At 37.8% G+C, this 27,265-nt stretch overlaps 1 protein-coding gene across 13 annotated transcripts in view; it reads left to right on the forward strand.

Annotated features, from left to right (window-relative positions):
* DOCK9 (dedicator of cytokinesis 9) overlaps positions 1-27,265 on the forward strand; it is a 134,563-nt gene that overhangs the window by 23,751 nt on the left and 83,547 nt on the right. For 10 of the 13 annotated variants that reach the window (XM_087755815.1, XM_087755821.1, XM_087755825.1 and 7 more), the window contains exons 2-5: positions 16,166-16,282; positions 23,813-23,902; positions 25,602-25,684; positions 26,811-26,880. In XM_087755815.1, the coding sequence (XP_087611941.1) occupies positions 16,166-16,282; positions 23,813-23,902; positions 25,602-25,684; positions 26,811-26,880 (360 nt within the window). Of the gene's footprint in view, positions 1-6,125; positions 6,402-16,165; positions 16,283-23,812; positions 23,903-25,601; positions 25,685-26,810; positions 26,881-27,265 lie in introns of those variants that run through there. The other 3 variants (XM_087755816.1, XM_087755822.1, XM_087755827.1) reach the window with 1 other exon arrangement.

Below are 27,265 nucleotides of genomic sequence, written 5' to 3' on the forward strand. Positions count from 1 at the left end.
AAGTAGCCTATTCTGACATGAAATTAAATGCAATTAAAGTAAAGCTGGGAGCCAACTGCTAACTCTTGCAATGTTCTTGTTTCTTAGAACTCTACATTGTGAAGTCTGAGACAGGTTTGTATTCCAGTTTAGAGGCAAACCAAGATTAACCTCTGTCCTTGGGCTGAAGTAAGAGTGTATTAATAATCTCCTCGAGGAGCAAATTGCTCCTGGAAAAAGTCTTGTAACATTAATGTTACACAGTGGGAAGACCCCTACCTCAGGCTTGCTCGGCACAGAACCACTTCAGTTTGAGATAACTTCAGACTTGGGGTTTTGACTCACTTTTTGTCTTTGGTTTGCTGTCTGTGCTGTCCTGTTAGTTTTTGATAATTGTAAGGTACTGTCCAGGTAGGAAGAAAAACCATCTTTAGTCCAATGCTGTTCTCGCAGTCAGTCTGCTTGTACGTGTCCTGTCTAGAAGGAGGTGTATCAGAACAACAGTTAAATCCTTTAGCAGAAGTGCGGTTTTAATCTTGAAGTCTCCTGTCCTTCTTTCCCCTGGGACCATAAGGAAGTCAGGTTTTCCCTGGCAACAGAAAGATATCTACTAAGATGGTATGAAATGAATCAGTCACCAGTGAGTCAAGAAAGTGCACTTTAAGTTGATACTTCATAGATAACAGTAAGCAAAAGTATGGCGTGGACAAGACTTAAGTTAATCTATATTTTGCTTAGCTCTGCTGTGATTTTGAACTTATTTTACTTGGTATTTGTCACAGAGAAAAAGTGTCCAAACTAAGGTACTGTATCTTATCTGACAGATAGTAATGTCTAGCTGAGGGATATTAATGAGATATGCCATGTTGGTGTTAACGGCTTTAGCCAAATTCTTATTCCATGAAATAAAGAGCTTTTAAAAAATGCATTGTAGAGAAACATTATGGACCCAATAGAGGCACTGACTGGGAGAATCTTTTAACTTTATATTGCCACTAAAACAGGGAGATAATTTTTTTTTTTTTTATTCCAGCTTCTTGAGTAGTAATACAGACCTGTACAGTGGTGTTATCTTTTTTCATCAATGCAACCTACTTATGATGGAGACCTCTTCTATGTGGTATCTCAGCATCTTTGTCCTGTCCAGGCTACTTGACTCTCTCCCTAAAAATAATGTTTTGAGAGTAGTTGTAACTGCAATCCAAAATCTGAGATTTGTATGATTCATTTTAATATAAAGAGATGCCTCTCCAAAGAGGGATTGTGATTCCACCTGTTCCAGAATGGGCTTAATTCTTGCTTTACCAAGGCAAGTCAGTGAAATGGGATTATTTTAGTTATAATGTTGACAACATGAAAAGTTACGTAAGATGTAGCACACTCATATCTGTCTTATGCTCTTGTCTTTTTTTCTTTTTTTTTTTTTCTTTTTTTGGGTGATTTTCTTCCTAGAGAATGTACTCCCTGGTGGTGGGACTGTAAGTTACACGTTTGCAGTATTTACCATAGGAGGAGTGAGTCTTCCTAACTGACTTTCTTGTGACTTTTTGCATTTCATCTGAATGTAATGTGTATGGCAGGGAATCGCCAGGTGAATTGCATGCTGTATTCCATCTGCTATCAGCTGGCTGAGCCTTTCTCTTGAACTTGTGAATATATTCTTCCAGGGCAAGTGCATATCTCTTGGTCACTTATGAAACTCGGCAGTATTAAGATATGTAGAGCTGCAGCACTGAATCTTCCACTGACATGTGAAATGTTATGCCTTTAATACAGCTGCAAGGCAGGCTGCCAAGTGTGGGAGGGCAGTGTTAGACTATCTCTTACTAATACAGATGAGAGCAAGAAGTATTGGCTTTTAATGGTGCTTGTCATTCTTTTAAAGTGGTTCCATACTTTTATATGAGCTACTGCCTTAAAAACCCAACCCAAAAACCAACTAACCAAAAAAAACCCAAAAAAAACCACAGACCAAAACCCCCCAACAAAACAAAGCACCGAAACCCTTCCAGTCGTCCATCCTTCTCATTTTTGAAAGTTATTTGTTAAGAGATGCTGTGAGTTGCCAGGGAATTTAAAGATGTAGGGGTTTGGTAAATGATGTTGTCAAATCCTTCTGTTTTCACGTATACAGGACATGCAAACCTACAGCAGGATTACTCCTTCCTCCCCTCCGCCGCCCAGTTGCTACAGGTTAAGCAACTGTGTTCTTTCCCTAGAACAGCTAACAGAGACAAGGTTGGTGGCAGTAATTATAGCTGGTAGATTTAGTGAATGCTGATACTGGCTACTTAACAGGGTTTAGTGATCTTTATGCAGATTGTAAGTGGGACTTGGAGCAAAAGAAATGCCATTAAACCAAACTACTCAGTTTTTAGCCTGTTCCTGCAGCGAGGCTGGGTAGTCTCCTTTCTTCCGTCAAAGTTCAGAGGAAATTCTCGTACGGTGCCTGTTCCCTTGCTATCACTTACTCTTCGTTATGGGGTAGTGTGCATTAGGAAAGCAAGCTCTTGGAGTGAAAAGTGATTTGAAGGAATAATAGGGTGTATGCGGGGAACTTGTCTTTTGGGCAGCAAATTTGCTGAATGAATCACTGAGGTATGCTGGGAATACTGAGAACTCTTTTACCTATGTAATTTTGTCATTACATAGGTAATTCCTTAAGGGTATATGATGCAAGAAGAGAACCAACTATTTGGCTATTGGAAGGACTATGAAAAGTACTGTTGTTAAAAGCACCATGAGGAGTCCTTCAAGCCACTCTGTTTGTAAAGAGATGAAATGCCTTGTTTCCGTAACAATCTGAGTTATTTTGCAGATAGCTCTCTCTTTAGTTAGTAACTTCCTGTCATTTTAGGAGCCATGTTGGAAATGCAGTCAAATAACTTCTGTACAGTGACGTTCTTTTTGTACGTGCATTGTTTTCCTGGATTCTCTGTTAATCCTTGTTCAGGTAACTGCCTGATACAACAAATTGAGTAATATAGTTTGGTTTTTTTTTTTTTTTAATCGCAGTTAAATGGTTTAAAACTACAGGTCATGTAACAACTTGATAAATTTTCAGCGTGTCTTAAAGTCCCATTTTTCATCTTTCATTTTTTGAATCATAATGTATTATTGGTAACGTTTTTTAATATATCTCTTTCATAAAGTACCTTAGCTCTTTTGACTATGCAGTACCTGGGTAAGCAATATCTCACGTTTTTTGTGGGTTTTTTTGTGGGTTTTTTTTTTCCCCCTCTACATATTTTTTTGTGAATTAAATTATTGATATAATCACTAAGTCCTCAGGAGAAAATAAATGTTGGAAATGCACATCAATTTAGCAATTAAGGTCTGTTTCATGCAGGATATAGCTCTGGAGGTATTGCTTCACACTTTTATTGTTGTTAAATAAAAGAACCTCCTCTAATGGTAGATGTGTGTTAATGAAATGCAAGCTAGAAATTACATTCACCATTCAGTAGGAAGAAACAACTTCTGTATCTTTAAACTGATGTTATAAAAATGTTGGCTTATTGGCTTTTTTTTTTTTGTCCATCATGTTTTGAGAAGAATAGGGAGAATGATGGGGAAAGAAAATCACATTTATACTGAATTAAGTAATCCAGATGCATTCAAAAGAAGTACCTGACCAGGATAAAACAGTGTTGCAGTTTAAAAGTAGAATCCTTCGTTAAATTAACCAGGAGAAATACTATTCGAAGTATATAGTATTTTGAAGTCTTTATTAGTGTGAGTATTTGCAAGTGCCTTGTGCATAATAAGGTTGTGTATTTCTGGTTGCAGTTAAGTATAATTGCAGCCCATCTCAGTGAAACAAATTCCTGTTTGGCAGCTGCATCCTCAAGTGATGGTATAATTTAGTCTAAGCTGTTCTGTACTTCCGCTTTCTGAAAACAAAAGGAGCAAAACTCAAGTGTAACTAAATGTTCTTGAACTATTGTCTACCTTGATTTACACAGGAAGATCTGGTTTTGTACGTTTGACTAAACTGCTAGTTTCCTTCTTAACTCTTCAAGAAGCTTTAGAGAGTGTTGTTTTCTAGAGTTCGGCGTCTACATATTAGAGAGACTGCTGAAAAAGTAAATGTGCTGACCTTGTTTTTCCTAGAGAAAAAGACAGAAGCATAGTAAATCAGTGTTGTCTTGACTACTAGTTAATTTTATTATTTCTTTCAGTCCGCTCATTAGAAATGTGCTTGCATTGTGGATGCAGTGGGCAAACTCTGGGTCAGATTCAATTTCACGATTGCAGTAAGCTGAAATAACAATATCTTATGCAGGTGTGAAAGCAGAGAGACAGGGAGGAGAAAGGGTTATTATCTTATAAGGGTTATCTTATCTTAGGTCTGAAGGGTAAGAAACCTGTGCCTGAAGTTGTGCCTTCTTAAAAATACTAGCAATAAAAGAGGATTGTGCTTCTCCATAACTTGACTCGCACTGCTTTCTGCAGATTAAGGTGACTTTCTCTTCTATTAGAGAATATATAGAAATTGATGTCAAGTTAAATTTAGGATGTCAGTTATATTGAAGTGAGATAATTAGCTGCCCAAAGAAGTGGAGCAGAGTTGAGAACTGAATGAAGGTGGTGGCTTAGTTTCCACAGCTGTCTGGTTGCTCTAATGGACAGGGAGTCTAAAATAGGGATGTGCTTCTCTGGGGAGTTGAATTTTCTCTCAGATGTATTTTTGCTTGGTAAATACAGCCACTGAGGTTTGTGCACTTGGAGGATGCAAGTCATTAGTGTTAAAAAGAAACAAAGGGAAAACCAAAATACCCCTCTCAAAACCTGGAGAAAACTGCTCATCACAGTTCACTTTTTTCAGGAGGAATTTAGCGTACCATCATATGCTAAAACCACTGCGTGGGGGAGCGAGGTTAGTCAAACCTTCAAAATTACAAAAAATGTCAACTAGGTTGCATGCAAAATTGCTTTGCACTACCCCAAAGAATTGTACAGAAACGATCCCAATAAAAATCACTGCCTCTTATTTTGTGAGTGTTTATGTGCTGAACAGTGTCTGTAAGTAACGGTGTAGTAGGAGAGTAGATTGGATTACAGAAGCAAACTTGAAGCATGACTTGAGTTTCTGTTGCAGTTAAGGACAGGAATGGAAGATACTGACCACGGAGCACTGCGTAGCCTGGCATCATGAGGCCAAGGGACGCTTCTGAAAGCAGTTCACAAGGCGGGGAAGACACACACACAGACACACACCCACACCCACCCCCCCCACCCCCCCCCCCCCACACACACACCCACACCCACACCCCCCAGTGTATTGTGCTGTCAGCAGAAAGAAAATCTTAGGGAAGCCAAAGGCAGCGAGCGGTGGCTGGCTGGTCTTCGTGGCTGGAGAGCTGAGGTTCTGTCAAGTGACTTCACTCAAGATGTGTGAAGTGTTTTGTTGCATTGTCGTCTTGGTGGTTTTTTGGAGGGTGATCAGTGAGGGACTTCTGCGGCGCTGGGGGGGGCGCTGAGAGGAGTGAGCTGCGAGCACTAATAATGTGCAAGACAGAAGTGAGCTAACTGGCTCAAGGAAGGAAAGAGGGTGAGGCGGGACTGGTAGTTTACTTGAAGAGTTAAGTGCTTAGAAGTTGAAGGTATAAAGAGACTTTTAAAATTTATTTTATTTTTGGATTAGAATCTTAGCAGAGTGTATAAGACTTTTACTGTGAAGACAATTTCATGTTAAGGTAAATTTTTAATATGGATTTAGCACTAAGATTAAAAAGAGCATCCCCACCCTACCCCCAAAAAAGAGCAACGTATCTGTTTGGGGCATTGGTCCTGGAGTGGCTGGCTGTTGATAGTACCTGAGTAAGTGATATTAATGTTAAAAAAAAAAAGAGTAACACTTAGGGGTTTATGTTTCTAAAGAGGCCCGATTGTCAATAAGTGGCTAATTTTTACAATAAAAATATTTTAAAATATTAAAGCCTTTTTTTTTTTTTTAAGTGCTGTAAAAGACTTGGACTGTTTTACATGATCATTTTAGAAATGCACATTCTCTTTTGTGTTTGACTGAGAACCTTAAGGCATTAAAATGGATCCACCTTTTTTTTTTTTTTTTTTTTTTTTTCTTTTCCAGAGGAATACAACATGCTTAGGGGCTGGCCTTTGTCTGTCATGCGTTCCCACCGTGACAGATTTAGCAAACTGCAGCTGAGAAGTTAGACTAGTTTGTACTTTCTGCTGCTTGTGCTGGGGAAAAAGCTATTGTTTTCACTGGATCACTGGCATGCTGATTACTTTGATGCCAAAAAGCATACGGTTTTGCTGCTGTTTGTATTTTCAACCAAAGAATGCAGGCAAGAACAAACAGAAATCCTAAGAAAGAGCTTATTATAGAGTCTCCGCAGCAGTGCAAGGATGCAGGTCCTTGTGAAGTAGAAGTGGAGAGTCCTGTGGTAGTGCTGGTAAGAACTGTGTAAACAAGCTGTCTCTTCCCTTTTAATAATTCTAGTTCTGTCTGCTAGGGAAAAACTGCTTAATCTGATGCTAATGAGAAGTTCCAGCATTCTTACGTGTGAAGAAGGTGTGTTTAAGATTTAGGTTTGATTCTTCTGCCTTTTTAATTCATTTTTGCTGTTCTGGTTTACCAAATCTTTGGTTCTGTCTGAGTGTGACTTTGGAATTTGGTTTTCATACTAGCTGCTTTTCAGTGTCTGCTCTGTTTAGCAGAGTTGTACAGCTCTTGGAGCCTAGCAGGAAAACTACTTACACTTTAAAATACATTCTAGCACCTCTGTTTTTTAACTGCCCAGCGTATCTTTCAATTAAAGTATATTTGAACTCTCTAAAGACTGTGTGTGTAACGGTTAAATTTTACTTAAATGTTCTAAGAACTGTCTAAATAATGCAGGTGTACTTCTGTTAAAGGATCTATTTTTCAATGCCTTCAATGCACGTTATTTAGGAATTTTAAAGTTTTAAAGTGAGGGGAAAGGGAATATTTCTGTATGTGGGGAAGTAATCAAATAAGAACTTTTTTTTTGTATCGCTACACACTTAGTTCTGTTGGAATTTTAATAGTACAGCAAGAAAACATAATAAGCAAGCTGTAATGAAGCCACCAACTCTCTCCAGCTAGGACAGTAAACCTTTTCAAATAACAGAGGAGGATTGTTAAACTAACAACTTATATATTGATAGAAAGAAGTACTTTGATAGTTCTTACTAGAATTCCAATTTTACTTAGTAATATCTTATATTTAATTGCTGAATTAAAGGATGATGGTCTCCTCTTTATTTGTCTGGCTGTGGTTGAAGTTAGTGGGAGCTGTGATCCTCAAATTATTGTCTCCCCCCCCCCCCCCCCCCCCCCCTTATTTGAGCTTCATGCTACACATTTAAGAATTAACTAAAACATTTTGGCTATATATATTTAGTAATACACATCTGTAACTTTATGGGAATTGTTACTGTAGATAACTGAAAGCTTACATGTGTGTTAGTAAGACAAATTTTCTTTTCCTTCACACTGTTTTCTTTAGTTTCATTCTATGCAGAGCAGTTGTTAGTAAAACGTGTTTTTTTTGTATGGGTGTGTTCTGATTTCTGGTCCAGATTTTCATCAGTACAATATGAGCTAATCTTGTGTGTGCTTTCCTGCCTTTGGAATGTTTAACTTTATTTAGAACTGTTTTTATTCCCCTGTGAATACTCAGAGAGGATATTAGTGTTTCTGCAGATACTTAGAGTACTGCAGTTAATCAGCGAGCGTATATACTTACTTTAAAAAAAAAAAAAAGTATAAAACATTACTGTATTTACTTATAACCATTAATGAAGTACATCCTTATAATTTTCCAGGTACTACTTAAGTTAATGTTCATGGATTAATATACCTCCAGTGTTTGCCCTCCCTTTTTTCCTTTTCAGATGAAGTGGGTGCGTTCAAAACAAAGGTCACTATTTCAAGGGAAGAACATTTAGGTTCCACAGAGGGTGCATAAAAAATGTCTTCGTTGTCATTTCAGTTGCTATTTTGGTCTTAATCTGTTACATATATAGGCAAGCGTATATATGGCATATAATTATAGATGGTATAATATCCCTTTTTGCTTCTGCTTTTGTCTAGTTTATGGAGGAAAACTAGATGAAATGGTGCAAGGACACTTTGCACTAAGTGTACTGCTAGGCACAAAGCAAAAAGTAAGGTGCTATGTTTCATTTGACACTGACATTTGGGTCCATTTTTATTTCACTGGGTTGTGATGTTGCAGTAGATTTTTACTGCCACAGTGAAAGTAGGTAGTTTCTCACGGGTATAGGGTGCAGTAAGGTAATAAGTAAGGCTGATAATGTTGCTAGTTGGTGTAATGAAATGTAAACAGTACAACTTTTTGTTTTCTGGATTAGAAACCTTAGAATTGTATTAGATAGCAACCCTCAAAAGCACTTGGAACAGGAGGCTTCTGCCTTACTCTAGTAATACTTCTCAACTATTGCCTATAACATTCGTTCAGATGTGGATGTATTCCTTTTGTATGGGTAATTACGATGTGATTTACCTAGCACTCGAGGTTTTTGAGTATTCTTTATGAAGATGAGACAGAATCAGCTGTCAGGACTTCAAGGAAGCAACAAGGTTTTGTGATATTCATTTAATTCTTCTAAATGTAGTTCACAGAGTCTGCTAGAGTATTGAGGGAAGTGAGTATTTATAACTGTAAGCATCCCATGTGATATTGAAACACTGTTATTTGATTGAGCGCTGTGCCTGAATTAACTTTTCATGGACAGGTGGGTAGTTTCACAAAAGGAGTCGTCTGCTGTTTTCAGTGCCGGTTAGTATGTTAGTATGTGTGCTCTTGTTGTTTTCCTGTGATTTGGATTAGATTGTGTCATAACTTTGCCTTTGAGGTTAACAAGCAAGAAGAGCCTATGGAAAAAGCATTTAGATTTTCCAGGTGGTGCCTCAAAGCCTTACTTGGGATGAACTGCTGTTGTGCTAGCTGTTGCAGAAGTTACCAAATTAGTACACGTGCTGTCCAGTTGCATTTTGATAGTTAGAAGTAGCAAGTGCTTATCAAATCAGATGATGCTGCTGGGAAGTTGGAACTTCTGGAGGCCATCTTTCTGCTTGGAAACACACTGGCAGTGTAAAACGTAAGACACCTGAGCTCCTCTGTCCAGCAGAGCATTGCCCAATTCTGATTCTAGTGTTAGAAGTTTCTGTGCTGATAAAAGAACTTCGTAGGACACAGCATGCTTACTTTGCATCTGAAGGTAAAGCAGGTCACAGAGGAGGCTAGAAATGAAACAACTGGAACTGCATCCATATTAACAACCTGAGGTAAATACTGGCAATACAGAAGGTCTTATCAGAACGTTTGAGCACTGAAAGGTGTTCTTGTGTTTAAATGGACCTTGAGCATCAATGAAATACTTCTTATAAATAAAAGCACAATGCTTTATAATTTAGGCTGTGTTCGTTGAGTTTTGGAAACCCCCATTCTCTTCTGTTTCAGCCCCCTGAAGACTTGGGTGAACAACAGAACAAGAGGTTTCAGGCTTTCAGGTTAAACTGAGGAAAAAGAAAAAAGGAAAGTTAATTATTGTTTTTTAAAGAAACACTGTGCAAAAAAGCCTGTATAACAGTCTATTCTTTGCATGGCTCACTCTGTCTGTAGTCCTGGTAAGCACTTACGGTCTCTTTATGTAAGCATGAGAACAGGTGACTTAATGCATTTAATTCTTTCAAGTCCTAGAGACTTAAAAGTTTTGAATTTGTCAATGAAAGCGTATTGTTGCTTAAATATATGCATAGTGGTAGTTTTTTACATGAATCTATAGCAGCTTATTCCCTCCCACTGCCCCAAAGTTTACATCACAAAGTTGTCCAAAGCGGCTTGCCTCAGGCCAATGTTGAGAAATATGTAACACCATATATTCATCAATTCATATGCCTTGCTGCCTGCTAGTGCTTGTAGCTCCGTTCTACTCTTTATGGGGACTTGTTAATTTGCAGGCGTATGTGCTAAATATAGAATCATAGAATCGTTAAGGATGGAAAAGACCCTTAAGATCATCAAGTCCAACCGTTAACTTATCACCGCCAAGTCCATCACTAAACCATGTCCTCAAGCACCACGTCTACCCGTCTTTTAAATACCTCCGGGGCTGGGGACTCAACCACTTCCCTGGGCAGCCTGTTCCAGTGCCTGACTACCCTTTCGGTGAAGAAGTTTTTCCTAACATCCAACCTAAACCTCCCCTGGCGCAGCTTGAGGCCGTTTCCTCTTGTCCTATCTCTTGTTACTTGGGAGAAGAGACCGACCACCACGTCGCTACAACCTCCTTTCAGGTAGTTGTAGAGAGCAATAAGGTCTCCCCTCAGCCTCCTCTTCTCCAGACTAAACAACCCCAGCTCCCTCAGCCACTCCTCATAAGACTTGTGCTCTAGACCCTTCATATGTGTTTTTATACGGTAAATATGTTTTTATATTTATAAGGTAAAAGATGTTTTGTAGCATGAGGCTAACAATACCCAGTGTGCTTAACCTGACCATCCATTGTTTTGTGAGAAGACAAGAAGATAACATTTGTCTCAATTTAAACATACAAGAAAAAATGTACTGTATTTTCTCTGTAATATATAATATAGGCAATCATTGAACTCCTAACTTAAAATTCAGTTTATCTCATGGCTTTTGACAGTGCTTGTCCAAATATATAAACCATATTGTGGCAGATTAAAATGGTTACCATGAGGGTGTCATGACTGCTGTTTTGAAATGCTTCTTATTTCTGGTAAGTTTCCATACTTACAATACAGTGGCAAAAACCAACGTGGCATGGCAGATACTTCGCTGTTTTATCTTCCTACAAATACGGCATTGGCTAGCTCGAGTGCTGCACCCCATGAAGCCCTATGCTCTTAGCATTTTCGTAGATTACAGAAATACAAATGTTGCTTGTTGCAGATGAATAGGAAAAGCTAAGCCTTGTTTGAAAGACCGACTTTTAGTGCCTGTAAACTTGATTTTTCAGTTTTGACTGGGCTGAGTTTTATCTGTGTCAGCTGGTCCATAAATCTTATTCACAATACTGTGCCTACCCAGCGTCTTTTCTTTTATATTCATGAAGTAATAGACAGGAAAATCTTTTTTTCTGAAGAAGAGCTTGAGAGAGAATCTGCTTCCTTGTGGTGTTGTAGGTTTGGCTAATTGCCAACGTCAGTGTGCTGTTTATTGTTTTCTTTTTTCATGTCTGGTTTAAACTGATAAAACATCCTCTTCCTTTTCAATCTGACAAATGACTAAGAAAGAAATGAGTAACACTTTGGAGAAACCTGGGGAAGCAAGTTCTTCGTGAATTTTTGCATAAATGACATTTCTGCAAATCGGGTACTTTACTGATTAAATAGGAAGATGGTGTGGTTTTCTGGTACCCCTAACTACCTCTGTGTTCCATTGAGTTAGAGGAGAGGTATATATTCAGGGCCTCAGCTCCACAGAGCTTCAGATTCTTTAAAAGCTTCTAATGAGGGAGAATTCTTTTTTAATCTTGGGTTTACAGCATGCAAGCAAAATGTGAGCAAAGCTCATTTGCTTTTAAGATTCTTTCCTGTCAAATTTATGGTTGTGGTGGACCTGTTTTGTGAACAAAGGGTAGAGACATGCATTTGCAATTAATTGGATGCTTTCTGAAGCTGGAGTATATGCATCTTTGGTTTTTGAATTAGCTGTGCTAAAGAAGTGATTTTTGTGTGTGTGTGTGCACACGCCCATGAAATAATTTTAGGTATGCTGTTTTTAAAAGTAACCCTTTTCCTCTATTTTTGCTGGTAAAATGAGAGGAGCCAGAGCTAGCTTTCTTCCAGTCTTCACCTGTTTCCTTCCCAAGAGAATTAACAGGAGGATGGTCATAGCTCTTCAGCACCAGGGAGAAAAGGATGAAAATGCTGATCATGTGCAGCACCCCATAAAAATCCATTACCCATTTGAGGTGACGGCTTTCTCTTGCTACCAGTTGGTGGAATTGGTGCTGTGATCTATCCACTTGCTAGTTCAGACAGTCGATGTCCTGATATGTGAACCTTCTGAGTGTATTGACCATGTATATGTTTCTTCTTTCCTTTAAAAGGCTTCCCAAATTGCATTTTAAGTATATTAAAATATGTGGCCTGGATTAATTATTTTTTTTAAGGACATTTTAAAAATTGTGAGCTGCACTGAAGCTGAGTAACAGAATTCAAAAATGCTTTTGCAGCAGCTTTTAATGAGGACGGAGTTTCATGTTCTGTTTAGTAATCTGAATCTCCTGCTTCTGAAAGGGTCCCGTCAGCTCCAATCTATTGGCACAAGTGGTCATGCAGCCATCTGATCAGCATTTCAGATAGCTAGTCTGTCTGAAATCTCGCTGTTTGGGAGGAACCCTGTAAAGCCAGATCGCTCCTAATCTGTCGCTAAATATGACTGTTCAGTTGCTGGTACTAGTGTGAGAAGGCTCAGGAACGTGCCACGAGAGAGAGAGAGAGGGGGTCCTTCTAGTGTCAGCCCTCCTTTCAATTAATTTAAGCCAAGTCCTTCACTAACAGAAGAGACTGACTGTATACACAACTCAAATGGTCTTTCTCCCTTACTAATTTCTTAGACCCAGTTTAATTTGGAGTATTTCTTTTTGTTTTTCCTAAAGGTCAGTCATCCTGCACCACACTCAAGTCAACTGTCACTGCAGCAGATTGCATATCATTTCTCATGACAAACTCTTCAGAAGGAATGGTAAAGGCCAACTTGACCAAATGGACTGACTTGGCCATGGTACTGTAGTAGTCTCTAAACCTTGTTTTAACATAAGAGTATACTGCACAAGAGCCCAAGCTCAGTGATTGACAGGTGAACATCTTGCTTGCCTGGGTAGGTAGGTTACTTACCTGTTACTTACATTGAAAGTGGAAGAAAGATGAGCAGAGTGTCTTGCTTTCTGAATAAGCATTGTCTTGTAGTATTTCATTTAAAGAGCAGTGAAGTCTGAGGGGCTCTTCATGCTCTGTGTTATCCCTGTCTCATGTGCTTAAGGAAGCAAATTTATACTGGACAGTTACTGCCTTGGTGAAGAGTTGGAGAGGGTAGGTGAAGTTACTGGAATTTCTTTGGATTCAGAACTTGTTATGACAATCTGGCACAGTGGGGCTGTTCAACCTGAAATTTTGTGAAGGGGGAATTTGGTAGGGCCTGCATCTAGGAAATGTGTCAAATAGTTGGGCGAAGAAGGTGCATCTGGCCGCCTGAGTACTGAGGGAGCTTGGAGCACACCATTTCAGTAGTTTGGGATTCATTGCAACAGCCTGAATATTCAAAGACAGACTTAACAGAAAGTCTTCTTGCAGCCAAAATATTTTGTGTAATTAGTACATTAGAGAAAAGGTAACCTTTTCTTATGCTGTGTTTACTTGCTTCTCTTATACTTTTCTGAGCTAAGTCAAAATGGTCCAACCACTTCAGCTACAGATGCGTGCATGAACATAAGCTTAAGCCTTTTCTCATGGACACTGGTGTTAGTTCTTGGCTTTGTGATAAGCCATGTTTATGAACGAGAGGGGAAGATGTAGCAGCAGCTGTGGTTCAGGTGCTAAGCTCTCAAAATGTATTGGGGTACAATATGCAGTGAACTGAACTGCTGTTCTCCATCTCCTCTGACGAGAAGGATGGCAAGCTCAGCTGGTATTGGCCTGTGCTGAGCATGTTGTTAAATAGCTTATGAACTTTTAGTAAATCCTTTCAGTGTGATCGTAAATGGTAGCTATTTTTGTTGACAAAGCTACATTTTGTTCATCATTGTTTGGTAGATTCATTTTCCAGATTTTGGTTTTTTGCCCTTTTCAGCTGGTATGCTCTGTTATGTTCTTGCATTTTTCTTAACAGTAAAACTACCATATGGCAGATATGAGGGAATCCCAAGTAACTTTTGAGTAGCCTGTGAAATAAGCCTGAAAACTTTGGTAACCTTATCTGACTAAAGTTTTCCCAATTCCTTGAAAAACAAATTTATTTGATTTGCTTTTAGATCTTTTAGATGAAGAAAAGACACCTGTATGGTTTCTCAGGAATATTATTGATATACTAATGATTAGAATAGAATATAGAATAGACTGGACTATTTCAGCTGGAAGGGACCTACAACGATCATCTAGTCCAACTGCCTGACCAATTCAGGGCTGACCAAAGGTTAAAGCATGTTGTTATGGGCATTGTCCAAATGCCTCTTAAACACTGACAGGCCTGGGGCATCAACCACCTCTCTAGGAAGCCTGTTCCAGTGTTTGACCACCCTCTCGGTAAAGAAATGCTTCCTAACGTCCAGTCTAAACCTCCCCTGGTGCAGCTTTGAGCCATTCCCACGTGTCCTGTCACTGGATCCCAGGGAGAAGAGCTCAGCACCTCCCTCTCCACTTCCCCTCTTCAGGAAGCTGCAAAGATCCATGAGGTGGCCCCTCAGCCTCCTTTTCTCCAAACTAGACAAGCCTATGAGGTCCTCAGCCGCTCCTCATAGGACATTCCTTCCAGCCCTGTCACCAGCTTTGTTGCCCTCCTCTGGATGCATTCAAGGACCTTCTTCACATCCTTCTTAAATTTTGTGGCCCAGAACTGCACACAGTGCTCCAGGTGAGGCCTCACCAACACTGAATACAGCAGGATAATCGCCCCATTTGACCGGCTGGTTATGCTGTGTTTGATGCACCCCAGGATGGGGTTTGCCCTCTGGGCTGCCAGGGCACACTGCTGACGCACATTGAGCCTGCTGTCGACCAGCACCCCCAGGTCCCTTTCTGCAGGGCTGATCTCCAGCCGCTCCTCTCCCAGTTTATACTTGTGCCTGGCGTTACTCCATCCTAGGTGCAGAATCTGGCATTTGGATTTGTTAAATCTCATCCCATTAATCATAGCTGAATGCTCCAATCTATCTAGATCTCTCTGCAAGGCCTCCTGTCCCTCAAGAGAGTCAACAGCACCTCCCAGTTCGGTATAATCAGCCAACTTGCTAATGGTGCATTCAACTCTTGCATCCAGATCGTTGATAAATGTATTGAACAGGACTGGCCCCAGAATTGAACCCTGAGGAGCACCGCTAGTGACTGGTTGCCAGCCAGATGTAGCCCCATTCACTACAACCCTTTGAGCTCTGCTAGACATAAAGGTATTTCTCCTGTGCAGTGCAGCTGGAATTTGAAAGGTTATTAACATAAGTTATGCAAATATATATATATAAATCTTATCTCATCTGATCAGCTGTAATCATGGCATAAGCTAGCCTTGCTGCTATTCTTATGTTTAATATACCTTACTTTGAAATTAGTACCACTGATCTTAGAGTATCAATTGGAAAGTCTCTTGTAATTGCCACTTGTAAAAAAACAAACAAACAAACAAAAAAAAACGGTAATTTTATGTATGATACTGTTATACACAGTTTTAGTCACAGAAAGCGCAAGCTAGATGGTAACTGCAGCTTTGCATTAGTTTGCACACTTCGAGGCAGTGCTGCCTCATTGAGAGCTTTCTCTAAACCTGCTTTGCCATCTGACCGCTTAACAGAATCCTTGGCAGGGTGAAGGTTTTTCTCTGTCTGATTGTGCACAGCCAGTTGTAATGCCTTGACAGTGGTATAGGGTTTAAATGTTGAATCAATGCGTAGTAACTGATGAAAGCTACTCATGCAATTAAGAGGAAGTAAATGGCTTATGGGAATTTTGAAAAAAACTATAGAGAAGGAGGAATGTCAATTAGCCTACCCCCTATTGCAGGTTACTATTGAGTTAAAACAAAGTTCAGCTTTGAATTAAGGTTGTTATAATCCCTGCTAAACCCAGATCAGAGCTTTCTGGGCAGTATCAAGCAAAGGTAACCACCAACATAAGAGACTAGTAATTTCTTTATAATTTTTTTGCAGTGAAAATACATACATGATTATTCTGATAAGCTCTGACTTAGTGTGTTTTGTGAAATAGTTCTTCCTTCTGAGGTAGATAGCATGCTTCTCTCTAATTATCAGTTGCACTTATACATATGGTATAGTATGACATAAAGTCGGCATTTTGAATACTGTAAGTTTTTGATGTAGATGAAATCTCATTCTGCCAACTTCTTTAAAGAGTAACTTCTTAAAAGGAGTCAACAATTGTAATTTTTCCTCAATATACCTGAATTTGTTTTCCTTTTTTTTTTTTCCCTAGGCAAAACCAAAGCTCATAGAACCAATAGACTATGAAAATGTCATCGTTCAGAGGAAAACACAGATTTTGAATGATGCTTTACGTGAGATGCTACTGTTCCCTTATGATGACTTTCAGGTAATTTAATCCTCTGCCTTTTTTTTTTTTTTTTTTTTTTCTTCAAATGACAGATTTTTAGCAGTAGTAGTCATGAGATGATAACTTCACATTTCTTTTGTTTTTTAACTCTCTTAAGCTACAAAAAAAAAAAAATCTTTGCCATGAGTCCCTTTACACTTCTTGATTTATTGTGTCAGTTTATAGAAGAAGAAATAGCACAATTTCTTCATCTGTTCAGATTATAAGGTCTACTTCTGCAACTCGGCAATTTTACTGCCTTTTGAAGTAGGCGATCAGTCATTTTTAGATATTTCCCTCCCTTTCTGACATAGGAAATCATGTGATGTTTGTTCAAAAAAAGCATCTGCTTTTTGTCATGCTTTGATTCTTAAATTGATTGGTTTTTCGGTGTCGTGTCCCCCCCGGCCCTTAACAGTAAAGGGCATGAACCTGTTCAAATGAAAGCTATTACTCTCAGCTGTGTATTACTAGCAAAAACTGGGTTTTGGTAAAATACCCCCTGCGTAACAGGGCTCTGACTTGATTAAGCTAGACTTTACCAAGATTTGTGATCATCTTGATATATTTCTATAAAATAACCATGTTTATTAAATAAATAGTTTATTTAAATACAGTTTTTTGAATCTTCTTGTAGATCCGGTTAGGGTAACCACCAAACATCTTAGAGACTGGAGTTGCTGTAAATAGTGAGGAAAGTGTCTCTCACATGCCCATACTTGCAGTCAATATATCTACCTATATTTGAAAAGTATGCAGACATGTGAACTGTCTATAAATTAACTAATTCTGGGGACTGAGTCATAGTGGAATACCTTAGTATTGTTCTGCAAAAACCTACCTGAAAAGCTGAGCACTTTATTCAGCCAAGTAGTTGAAGCTAAGTTTATGTTTATCATGGGGAAAGTTGGTGATGAGTTTGATGTATTTCTACAGAAGGGCATATAAAGTCCCATAAATTACACATGTTGAGTTTTTCGTGAGTTCTCTCTAGCCTATTAAAGTATTTACCTGAGTGCACCTGGACTCTGTTTTTAATACAGTCAATGTGCTTCATTATCACCGATTCATACATGAATAACTATACTTGTAGCCTTCCCTCTCCGAGCTAAAAATTTTGGTTTTAGCAAGCTACAGGTACTTAGAGAGTAGTTTGGGCTTCATGTGTTCTCAGCCACATGTGAAAGTTTTGAAGGACTGCAAATAAGACTCCTTACAAAAGGAAGTCATACTGCCTATGAACATTATCTAATGATACTAATGTTCAAATGCTAGACCACTCATGATGATGCCCTACACCAGGTATTGGCTTTGGGACTGAAAAGAGTGTCTGGGCTATATCAGCTGGATCCCCTTCTACCGTGTGGCTCTTCAGTATTGCAGATCAAGGGGAATCAAGGATACTTTTGCTAAGCGTACTCTTATCTAATCGACTAGTTCAATTACCGGGGGTCATTCTGGTGAACAGCTCTGAATTATCAATGGAGGAGAAACAAACATATCAAGAATATCCTCTGGCATTTTGTTTGAGCAGTCTGGGGGATGTCTGAAGCGTTTAACTGCTGTTTCAAGTGGCCTCTTCTGCAATTATTAACCTCGGGCATATATGACTGAAGCTAGTCCTTAGTTGTCAGTCTGATCCTTTAAAGGGAATGACTGAATTTCATTCACAAACTGTAATGCTTTTTGCCATCCTTTGTTTGGATTCTATGGTCAGATTTGCATCAAGGCAATCATTAAAGTGGGAGTTACATCAGAGGATTTACTTCAGGTAGTCACAAGTTTGGAATGTAGTCAGATTTCCTGTTTCTTCATCCCTCAGCAGTGTAATATCTGAATACATTTTCTGGGCTTCCCCTATATAGTCTTTGGCAGAGTCTCATTTTATACTTGATTTATATGAAGACTGGTTTGCACTATCAAACTTTATTATTATGCCATGAAACTTTTATTTCCTTCTAGGATTTGCTGGCACAAACTTACTCCAAATATTTTTATTGTACACATGACTCTCCAATACTGCTTTGATCTGTCTAGCTTGTTTTCAACAACACAATACGTTTAAATCTGTCATTCGGTGTATTAAGAAAATATTACCGAGTCAGAGAACAGAAATCCCTTATGTGCTTATTTATTTTTTTGCAAGTTAAAGCTTTTAACCCTGTGCAGTTTTCCATAATTGTATTTACAGTTTTGAAACCATTAGTCTTGACATGGTTGCCAATACCATTTTAAGCATTTAAATAATGGCATATTTTCTGTATTTGCCATTCTGCTTCACATATTTTATTTTTTTTTTTTAATTCCTTTTTTCTAACTTGTTGCTGTCACACAATGTGTGGGCAGCTCTTGGGTAAGCCTCCGATCAAATGTTTGATACTGCCCTCATCCCCCACAAGATGAATTTGAAATAGTGAGCTAGAGTATTTAGAACTACCTGTATACACACATAGAACAGTTTATAGGTGGAAACTCCTACCATTGTCTAAAAACCTGTTCGAGCCATTTCCTCTTAGAGCATTTAGTTTTTATTTTACAAAGTTTTTCCTCATGCTTACGTTAAAATGATTACAATCTAAAAAACACTTGCCTAAAAAGGAAGCCAAGCCCTGATAATTTATAAAGACGTTAAGAGTAAGGTTGTTTTGTTACTAGCGCGGCCTTAAAACTAGCACTTAAAACAGCACAGAAAATACTTACTTCTCAGCACTAGGTATCACTTCTACACTTTTCAGTAGATTACAGAAGAAGTTACTTAGTTTCAGAGAGGCAGATTGCTAACTGTTGAACTTGTGCTAAGGTTGAAATTATTTTGGGAGAAATTGGAGACAAGTGTTTGTGCATAATTTGGATAACTTTTTTTCAGGTAATGCAGTTAGATAACTGGAATGTAATTTAATTAGTTTTTTTTTCATATAACTAGTAACAGTACTTGCAGGAATTCAAAGGCAAGATTTTTGTAACAAATGTTTTAGTGTCTTGTTCTGTAGTCATGGTCAGTGCCACCTTCAGTTTGTAAGTGTTACCACCTCAGAGAAGCAAATATTAAAGGCAAACTGATGTGAATTGTTAGTCCATATCAGAAAAGAAAGCTTGCACAGCAGCTCGCTTCTTTGGACCACATATAGCTTGCTTTTCTTTATTTCTCCTGATGAACGTTATTTGCCTAGTGAGGGAAAGGAAAAAAAACCAGTAAGTCACCTTTCTCTGTTCAGCTGTGACTGTTCTCCAAACATGCTGTCAGAAGTAGCTCTAAGCTCAAACCACTGCCAAAGAAATATTTGAGCAAGGCTGGAGCAGAAAATGCTCTGGTCCGGAAAAACTCATAAAGATTGAAGGATTATTCTTCAGCCAATTGATCTAGTTTCCAGATTTCCACTTGAATGCATTTGCCATCATCCTAAACGTGGCTAGCTGAGGTTATGTATCCTGCTTTGTCTCCTTTTAGATATGTTTGGTAGCAGCCCGTTTACTTTTCAGAAATCATGATTTTTGTCCTGCTTCATGCTGATCTTCAAATCCAAATAAGCAGGCTTCTAATTTTTTTTTTTCTTTTGAGTTTCTACATTTTCCTTGATGACATCATATGCAAATAATAGCAAGATTTGCTTTCTCTAGTTTCCAGAAGAGCTCTTTACCAGCAACTTTCTCTTCACATATTGGGTCATTTTTTAATTGACCATTTCATAATTGTTTCAGTTGCTTTTCACAAGCTCAAGTTCTGAGTTTTCTGCACTGAATTCACTAATCAGGTTATTCCCTAGCTTGTTCTCATCAGATTTATAGGGGTAGTCATGTTGTGTTTGGAGATCCTTTTTGCTGTTAACATCACTGAGTTTGCCTTCATTCTTAGTGATTGGGCTGTCTAAACACCGAATACCTTTGTATTTCCTAGTCTGTTCATTTCTAGCTGCTTTTTTGTCATTGTTTGGTTTTTGTTGCGGTCCCCACATAATTTGTTTGTTTAATTAAGATGCTAGGACCACTTTCCTGCCACCCATTGGAACATCTCCTACTGATGTTTTTGCTGCTCTTGGTTACAATGCTGTCAGTCAGTCAAGGCTATACCTCTCCTACACTCTTGCTGAGAAGAAAGTCTTCTCTTTCATAACCTTGAATTACTATATCCATTGGGTACTCTTGTATCCAATTTTGTGCCTCTTCATGGCTTATTATAATTATTCTAAGTCACCTGAATTTCAGTAATGTACTCAGTAATGACATGGCTTCATAACTAAATAGCATTAGTTTAAAACAGACCACCTTGATGGATGTTGTGGTTTAACCCCAGCCAGCAACTAAGCACCACACAGCTGCTCACTCACTCCCCGCCCCTGGTGGGATGGGGGAGAGAATCGGAAGGGTGAAAGTGAGAAAACTCGTGGGTTGAGATAAGAACAGTTTAATAATAGAAATAAAATAAAGTAAAATAGTAGTAGTAGTAGTGGTAATAATAATAATAATAATAATAATAATAATAATAATAATAATAATAATAATATACAGAAGCAAGTGATGCACAATATAGTTGCTCACCACCTGCCAACTGATGCCCAGCCTGTCACCGAGCAGCGATTGCTGCCCCCCAGCCAACTCCCCCCAGTTTATATACTGAGCATGATGTCATACGGTATGGAGTAGCCCTTTGGCCAGTCTGGGTCAGCCCCCCTGGCTGTCCTCCCTCCCATCTTCTTGCTGGCAGGGCATGGGAAGCTGAAAAGTCCTTACAACTAAAGCATCAGTGTGTTATGAACGTTATTCTCATCCTAAATCCAAATCACAGCACTGTACCAGCTACTAGGAAGAAAATTAACTCTATCCCAGCTGAAACCAGGACAGTGGATCATGTTAAAATCACATGCTCAATGACTGTGAAATTGGTGATGTTTATGTTAACTGCATAGCAGGTATATTATTAAAAGAAACCCTAACCCAAATCTATACTAGTGATTACTTTGCAATAAGACACCTTGTATCTAAATGCTTTTGTTTCAAAATACCTAACTTCTGAGTACTGCTTCCATGCTTATACATATTTGCTATGAGTTTACTTGTAGCAAATACAATGTGGGTACATTCCAACCCAAATTAAATATGCCATTACAAAGTTATCCCACTGTTATTTTGAAGGCATTTTGGTGCCTAGCTTAGACATTGCTTCACCTGTGTTACTTTTGGTTTTGAGCCACACGGATTTATCACACTTCTACTTAAAGCTCTTGGCTTTTAGTTAGTGCAAGTTAAGTACCTCTGAAAATAGATATTACGCCAACTTTGCAGAAATAAAAGTAATCCCAGGCCATTCTACGAGAATGCATATCTTGAGTAGAAGGAACAAGCAAAAAAATGTTCAAGTAACGTCATCATTTTAGAGAGTACAAAGTAAACTGGTCAAAATACAATAACTTATTTTGAAATGTTCAAAGAAAATTCACTATGACTTTTTTCTTCTAAAATCTATTTTGTGTTTTTCTTTGAGTATTTAACCAACTATTCTAAATCAAGGCTTCAATTTAGTGTGGAAATTGCCTTATAATACAGCTTCTGACACTTCCCATACAACTGATAAGTCTCTTCTAGCACATGGTATCTTTAAGGGCATGATCTAACATGCAGCATGCCATCTTTTCCATCGACTCTTTTAAAATAATTCCTGTCACTGCTTCTTGAGCATTTGGCTCTGTGTAACATCTTCTAAAGTAAGGATGGCCTGGGTATGTGACTGTTGAATTGAAACCCTGTACTTTTCTCCCCATTTTTCCTGCATTTTGCATAGTCTTTATTTTACCAGTAAGATACAGGACTTTATTAATAACCTCCATTGGTTATATATATATATACACACTTGTATGCTGTTGTGGCTCTTTTTTATTCCTTTCCCAGTATTTTGAATAATCAACTGTTAATAACCATAATTTCAGGCATCCTAAAGGGATGCGGAGTGGGAAGTGGTTTTGGGGGAATATTTTACTAGCTCATATTCAACAGCCAACACTGGAAAGAGTGTGTGAAGAGGAAAAAAATAATTTTTAAAACAGGTATTGGCAGTGAGTATGTGGTGTCAGCAGCAATATTTTGTACTTTCTCTGTTCACTGTAGCTGCTGAGACTTGCATAGAATAAGAGTACTATCAGTAGGTGGACATTGTCAAATTTACAGAGCAGGAAGAGAACCTTATCACATGACAGAAACTGCTTGAACACCTCCAAAGTGGAGAGAAAAATATAAAACACCCATGTTAAAAACACAGGAGGGAGAAAGGCAAAAGCTAAGGAATAACAAACTAAAATGGACATGTCTGAAGACTGGTCAAGTGCACTTGAGGAATGTTGTGTGTTGGCTGGCTTCTGTCTCTCACCTACATATCTACTATAGTCCTTTCCTCTAAAATATCTGCATGTGGACCTGTTGTTCAGTGAGCAATTGCTGAGAAAGATACCTTCCTACACTAGAAATTTAAGATCTGCTGTTATTTTTTGGTATAGAAATGTAGGTGTTGGCACCTTATTTCCCAAAATGAAGTGAATAATTTTGAGAGCGCCTTCTTTGCATGTGATTTGGTTTTGGATTTTTTTTTTAATTATTTTTTATTAAATATTTTGTATATGAAAAATTTACACATGCTTATTTTTCATCTTGATGGAACTAAAGACTGATTTTGTTGATTCATACTTTGCAGCATTGACTTTTGTATAAACTGTGACCTGGAAAAAGGCCCACCATAGCTACACATTTATACATTCATTTTAAAGACTTAAGTACTCATTGTGCTAAGACAGCCCAGTATAAAATACTTGGTGTCTTTTGGCCATTCTTTAGTGCCACCTACAAGCACGTTTGTCTCAAGAAGAACCCTGGCCATCTTGCTATTACTTTGCCCTAAAGCATGGGGAAGGGGGACTAGGATGACACAGAAAATTGCATGCCAGATTTTAACATCAGTAAAATATATATATATTTTTTTTAACCTCAGAAACAGAGCTATTTGCTAAAACTGTCAAGAACATGAAAACATCTTCTAGCCCAAGTGTATCCTTCAGTGATCCAGGCCTTCTTTCTAAACCTTCAGTTTAACAGTGCAAGTCTCATTTTTTGCCAGCTGAGATCTGCAGTTGAACTACTCTTCTTATTTTGGTGTGGGTTTGTTGCTTTTCTTGAGTAATAGTTTTTATATGTAGTAATAACACTACCTTAATGTCTGTCTTCAAAATATTGGAGTTATGTTGTCATGGTGGAATTATTTTTACTAGTATTTTCTTGCCTTTGTTAACAAAATAGAAGAAAACACTTTTATGTGGCCCCTGTTTCTTAATGATTCCAAACTTGCTCTTTTGCTGTGAAAGAAGGAACATGTTGCTGATCTTTGAATGAAAGCAAATTCTCATTAATTGGCTATTCTGAAACAGCATATTCATAAGATGTTTTCTGCTGAGCTTCTGTCTTAGTTATAGTGATATAACTGAGTGTTGTCATAATGTGTCATCTCTCCTTTAATTGTGAGTTTCAATAATTGTTTTTGTTGTTTATCAGACAGCATTATTGAAGCGGCAGAGTCGATACATTCGTTCAACAGTTCCTGAAAATGCAGAGAAGGAAGCTCAAAGCTTGTTTGTAACTGAGGTAATACTGGAATTGCATGTGGCTGTGTGTAATAACAATATTATACCTGAATTGTTTTTCTTCTGCTTCATTTACTATTTAAAAAACAAGGAAAAAAGCCCTGAAAAAATATTAAATCCTTATTGCCATTTATTTATCAATGATTTAATGGGAAAATTTCCAGGAAAACCTAGTATTTTGTCCATTGGGGGCTGGAAAAGAAGGCTTGCAGGATAGCTTTGAATTATTTTGTTTGTGTAATTGGCTTTAGCAGATGCTTCTCACCCACCTTCTTTATGCTTTTGGCTTCCCAGATGAACATGGGTGATTTCCATACGTAATATTGGGAGCAATAGTAAATCTGGAATGAGTCATTGTGACTTATTTTTCTTGATAAAGTGTTTCACAGCAGTCATTCTTCGTTTGTTCAGAATGCTCTTGTACAGTTTGCTGGAACAGAGGTGTTCATAACTGTAACACTTGTAAAGGCTAAAATTCATTATGACTGTTCAGTTTGTATGCTATATGTAGAAGAAACATCCCCAAACCTGAAGTTTCTCATAACTGCTTGCTTATGTTGGCATTCCCTTGGTTCCGACTGTGATGTTGCGTTTCATTTAGTGTCTTGTTGAAGCCTTTTAGGAATGAAAGGTTTAAAATTTTTGTCTTTTTTATATATTATCTACTGGTTTTCTACTGATACACTTTAAGCTGATATTTTAACATCTGAAAGAAGTAAATGTCTGCTATAATTCCAAGAAAATGGAAGGAGCTCCAAATAGCCGAATCTGCCTCAGACCTCAGAGTGATTTATCCACAGTGATACATACCCTTAATACCTAACCTAAACAGTTTTAAGATAAATTTGAAGAAGGTAGGCAAGGAGGGAGGAGTGCTATAGGTAATTCATGAAGTTTCATGAGTTTCTGTCGAAACAATTGCTTGGCAAGTATTAACTTTTGTCTTTTGAAACATAAAGAAAATATTTTTGAATTATTAGATGCTATGTTTGTGTACACGTAAGTCTATTCGTGTAACATATAAAATTTTGTACCACATGGTTTCTGGCAATAGATTTTGTCAGTTTTATGTTACTTTGGTCAAAGCCAAGATAAATCAGTACTTTTATGTTGTAGCAATATGGGTGGAGGAAAATGGTATTTCCTGTATCTAGACCAAAGCCTAATGACATAATTGCTTTTCAACAGCTCCAAGCATGCAGTTTAAATTTAAATATTAATTAATTGCACTGGAAGTATAAATTTAAAGAAAAAATGTTTTTAGTTTCTCTGTATAAGTGTGTGCGAAATTGAATATTCTATTTTAATAACGTATCTATATTTTAATGCTGAGTTTTCTAAAGTCTCAGTCATGTTTTCAGCTGCAGTGAAATGCTGCTTTAACTTTTCAGACAGCTGAAGATGGTTAATCCCAATGCTGAGTGTATTAATCATTGTCTCGTTTTATAAAATACATGTCTATCAGATGATAACGTCCTATTGAAACATATCACTTGTTGCAAAAAGCTGTATTGCACTAGACTGTATTGCACTAGACTGTATTGCAAAAGAAGGGCAGTGTACAGAATTTTCAGAGATCAACATGTAACCATAGCAGTTCGTAAACAGCCATATCTTAAGGGGTGTTTATGTGTGTGTGTCTAGGGAATGCTATTAATTCTCTTCCAATTAATATTGATATTTGGTTTTCATTAAAACAGTGCATCAAAACCTACAATTCAGACTGGCATGTTGTTAACTATAGATATGAAGATTATTCAGGAGAGTTTCGACAGCTTCCAAAGTACGTATGTTATCTAGTGGTATAATAAAGATTTTGAATTTGTGAAGGAACTTTAACTGTATTTAATATAAATGTGTTTATTACAGAAATGTATTAATACATGTAATATGTAACATGAAATATGCTATATCAATGTTTAATAGTCAATAGAGATGATAAAGATTTGTTGGATGGAATTTATATTGATGAACTTGAAGGTGTAAAATCTTGTTAAACCATTTTCTGGAAAGATACCGTAGTAACGCTGCCTTATTAATAGGCAGGTCAAAACAAGAAATTGTATCATCAACAATGTGAATGTAAATATGATAACTAAAACAGGCTAATGTTTAGATGAAACTAAAATGGTGTTATCCTGTTTTTGTAGCTTCAGAGTCAGCTTTTGGAACTCCCTTTAGGAGGTTAGGGAATAGGCCCTGACCGAGATTGTTAGAGTAAGTGTTTGAACTGGTGCAGATTTTCACAGGATGATTCAAAGCAAAAGCCCAATCTACATCTATTACAGACTTGCTAAACCATCTGCTAGAGAAATCTTTTCCAACTTTTTCAAAATCTTGTAGGGAGAGTATAGAGATTAGATCCTTAACTTCAAATATCTGAGAGTGGCTGAATACTCTGAATTCCACAACTCTGGAAGATCTATGTCTTCCCTACCTACTCTCCTGCATCTATCAGTTAAGAAATAGCTTTTTTTTCCCTATGAGAAGTTCTGATATTCTCACACGTTTTGTAAAAGTTGGTAGTTGGTTTTCACTTGCACTGAACAGAAACCATGATAGTCAATAGGAATTTAAATAAACACATTGTCCTAAAAGGAGCCAATGGTTGCAGGTATGAATTCTTGCTCCTAAGATATTAGGAGTACAGTGAATGAGAAAGCATTTGGTTCTCTTCAGTTACACATAAGGACATTGACAAGCAGAACAAAAGACAGACTCTGGGCAGAGGTGCAAATTCAGAAAATTGCTGGCTAGGAAATACATTTCATGAAAAATACATGCTTTTACTCAGTTATTCTTGTGCTTTTTCCTCATCAGTTAGGAAAATAAGATCTTTATTGTTGCAGCTATAAAATAGGTAACTAATCACAAAATTTCTAGTATTTTAGAAGCTTTTTCTTTTCTAGTAAAGGGACAAAATCAGAGAAGCTTCCAGTTCATTTATATGAAGTGGATGAAGAAGCAGATAAAGATGAGGTGAGATAATAGTAATTCCTTACTTTCTCTTGCTTTCAGTAAAGAATGTTGGGTAAGGAGAGGTTACAAGTTGGGTTAAGTGTTGATGTCAGTAAATGAAAACAGAGATTAGCTTGAACAGCCTGATTGGGAAACAAATGTAGTTATTTTACCTATCTCTTTTCAAATAACTTTGTACTCCTGAGATCTGTCATGTGAGTAGAACAAGTTTAGACACATGGTGAAACTGAAGTTTTAATACTTAGTGATGTATAATCCTTCAGCTTTCATAAAATCTGTCTTGTCTTATACTGTTTCTATGTAGACGGGTATATAGAACGAAATGTTTCATGCAGTTTAATCATGAAGTCGAGTAAAATCATAGGTGAATCTGTTCCAACATGGC

This window comes from Nipponia nippon, unplaced genomic scaffold (genome assembly GCF_047370975.1).
Source record: "Nipponia nippon isolate SJK-2023a ecotype South Korea unplaced genomic scaffold, ASM4737097v1 scaffold_2, whole genome shotgun sequence".
In the NCBI taxonomy this organism is placed as follows: Eukaryota; Metazoa; Chordata; class Aves; order Pelecaniformes; family Threskiornithidae; genus Nipponia; species Nipponia nippon.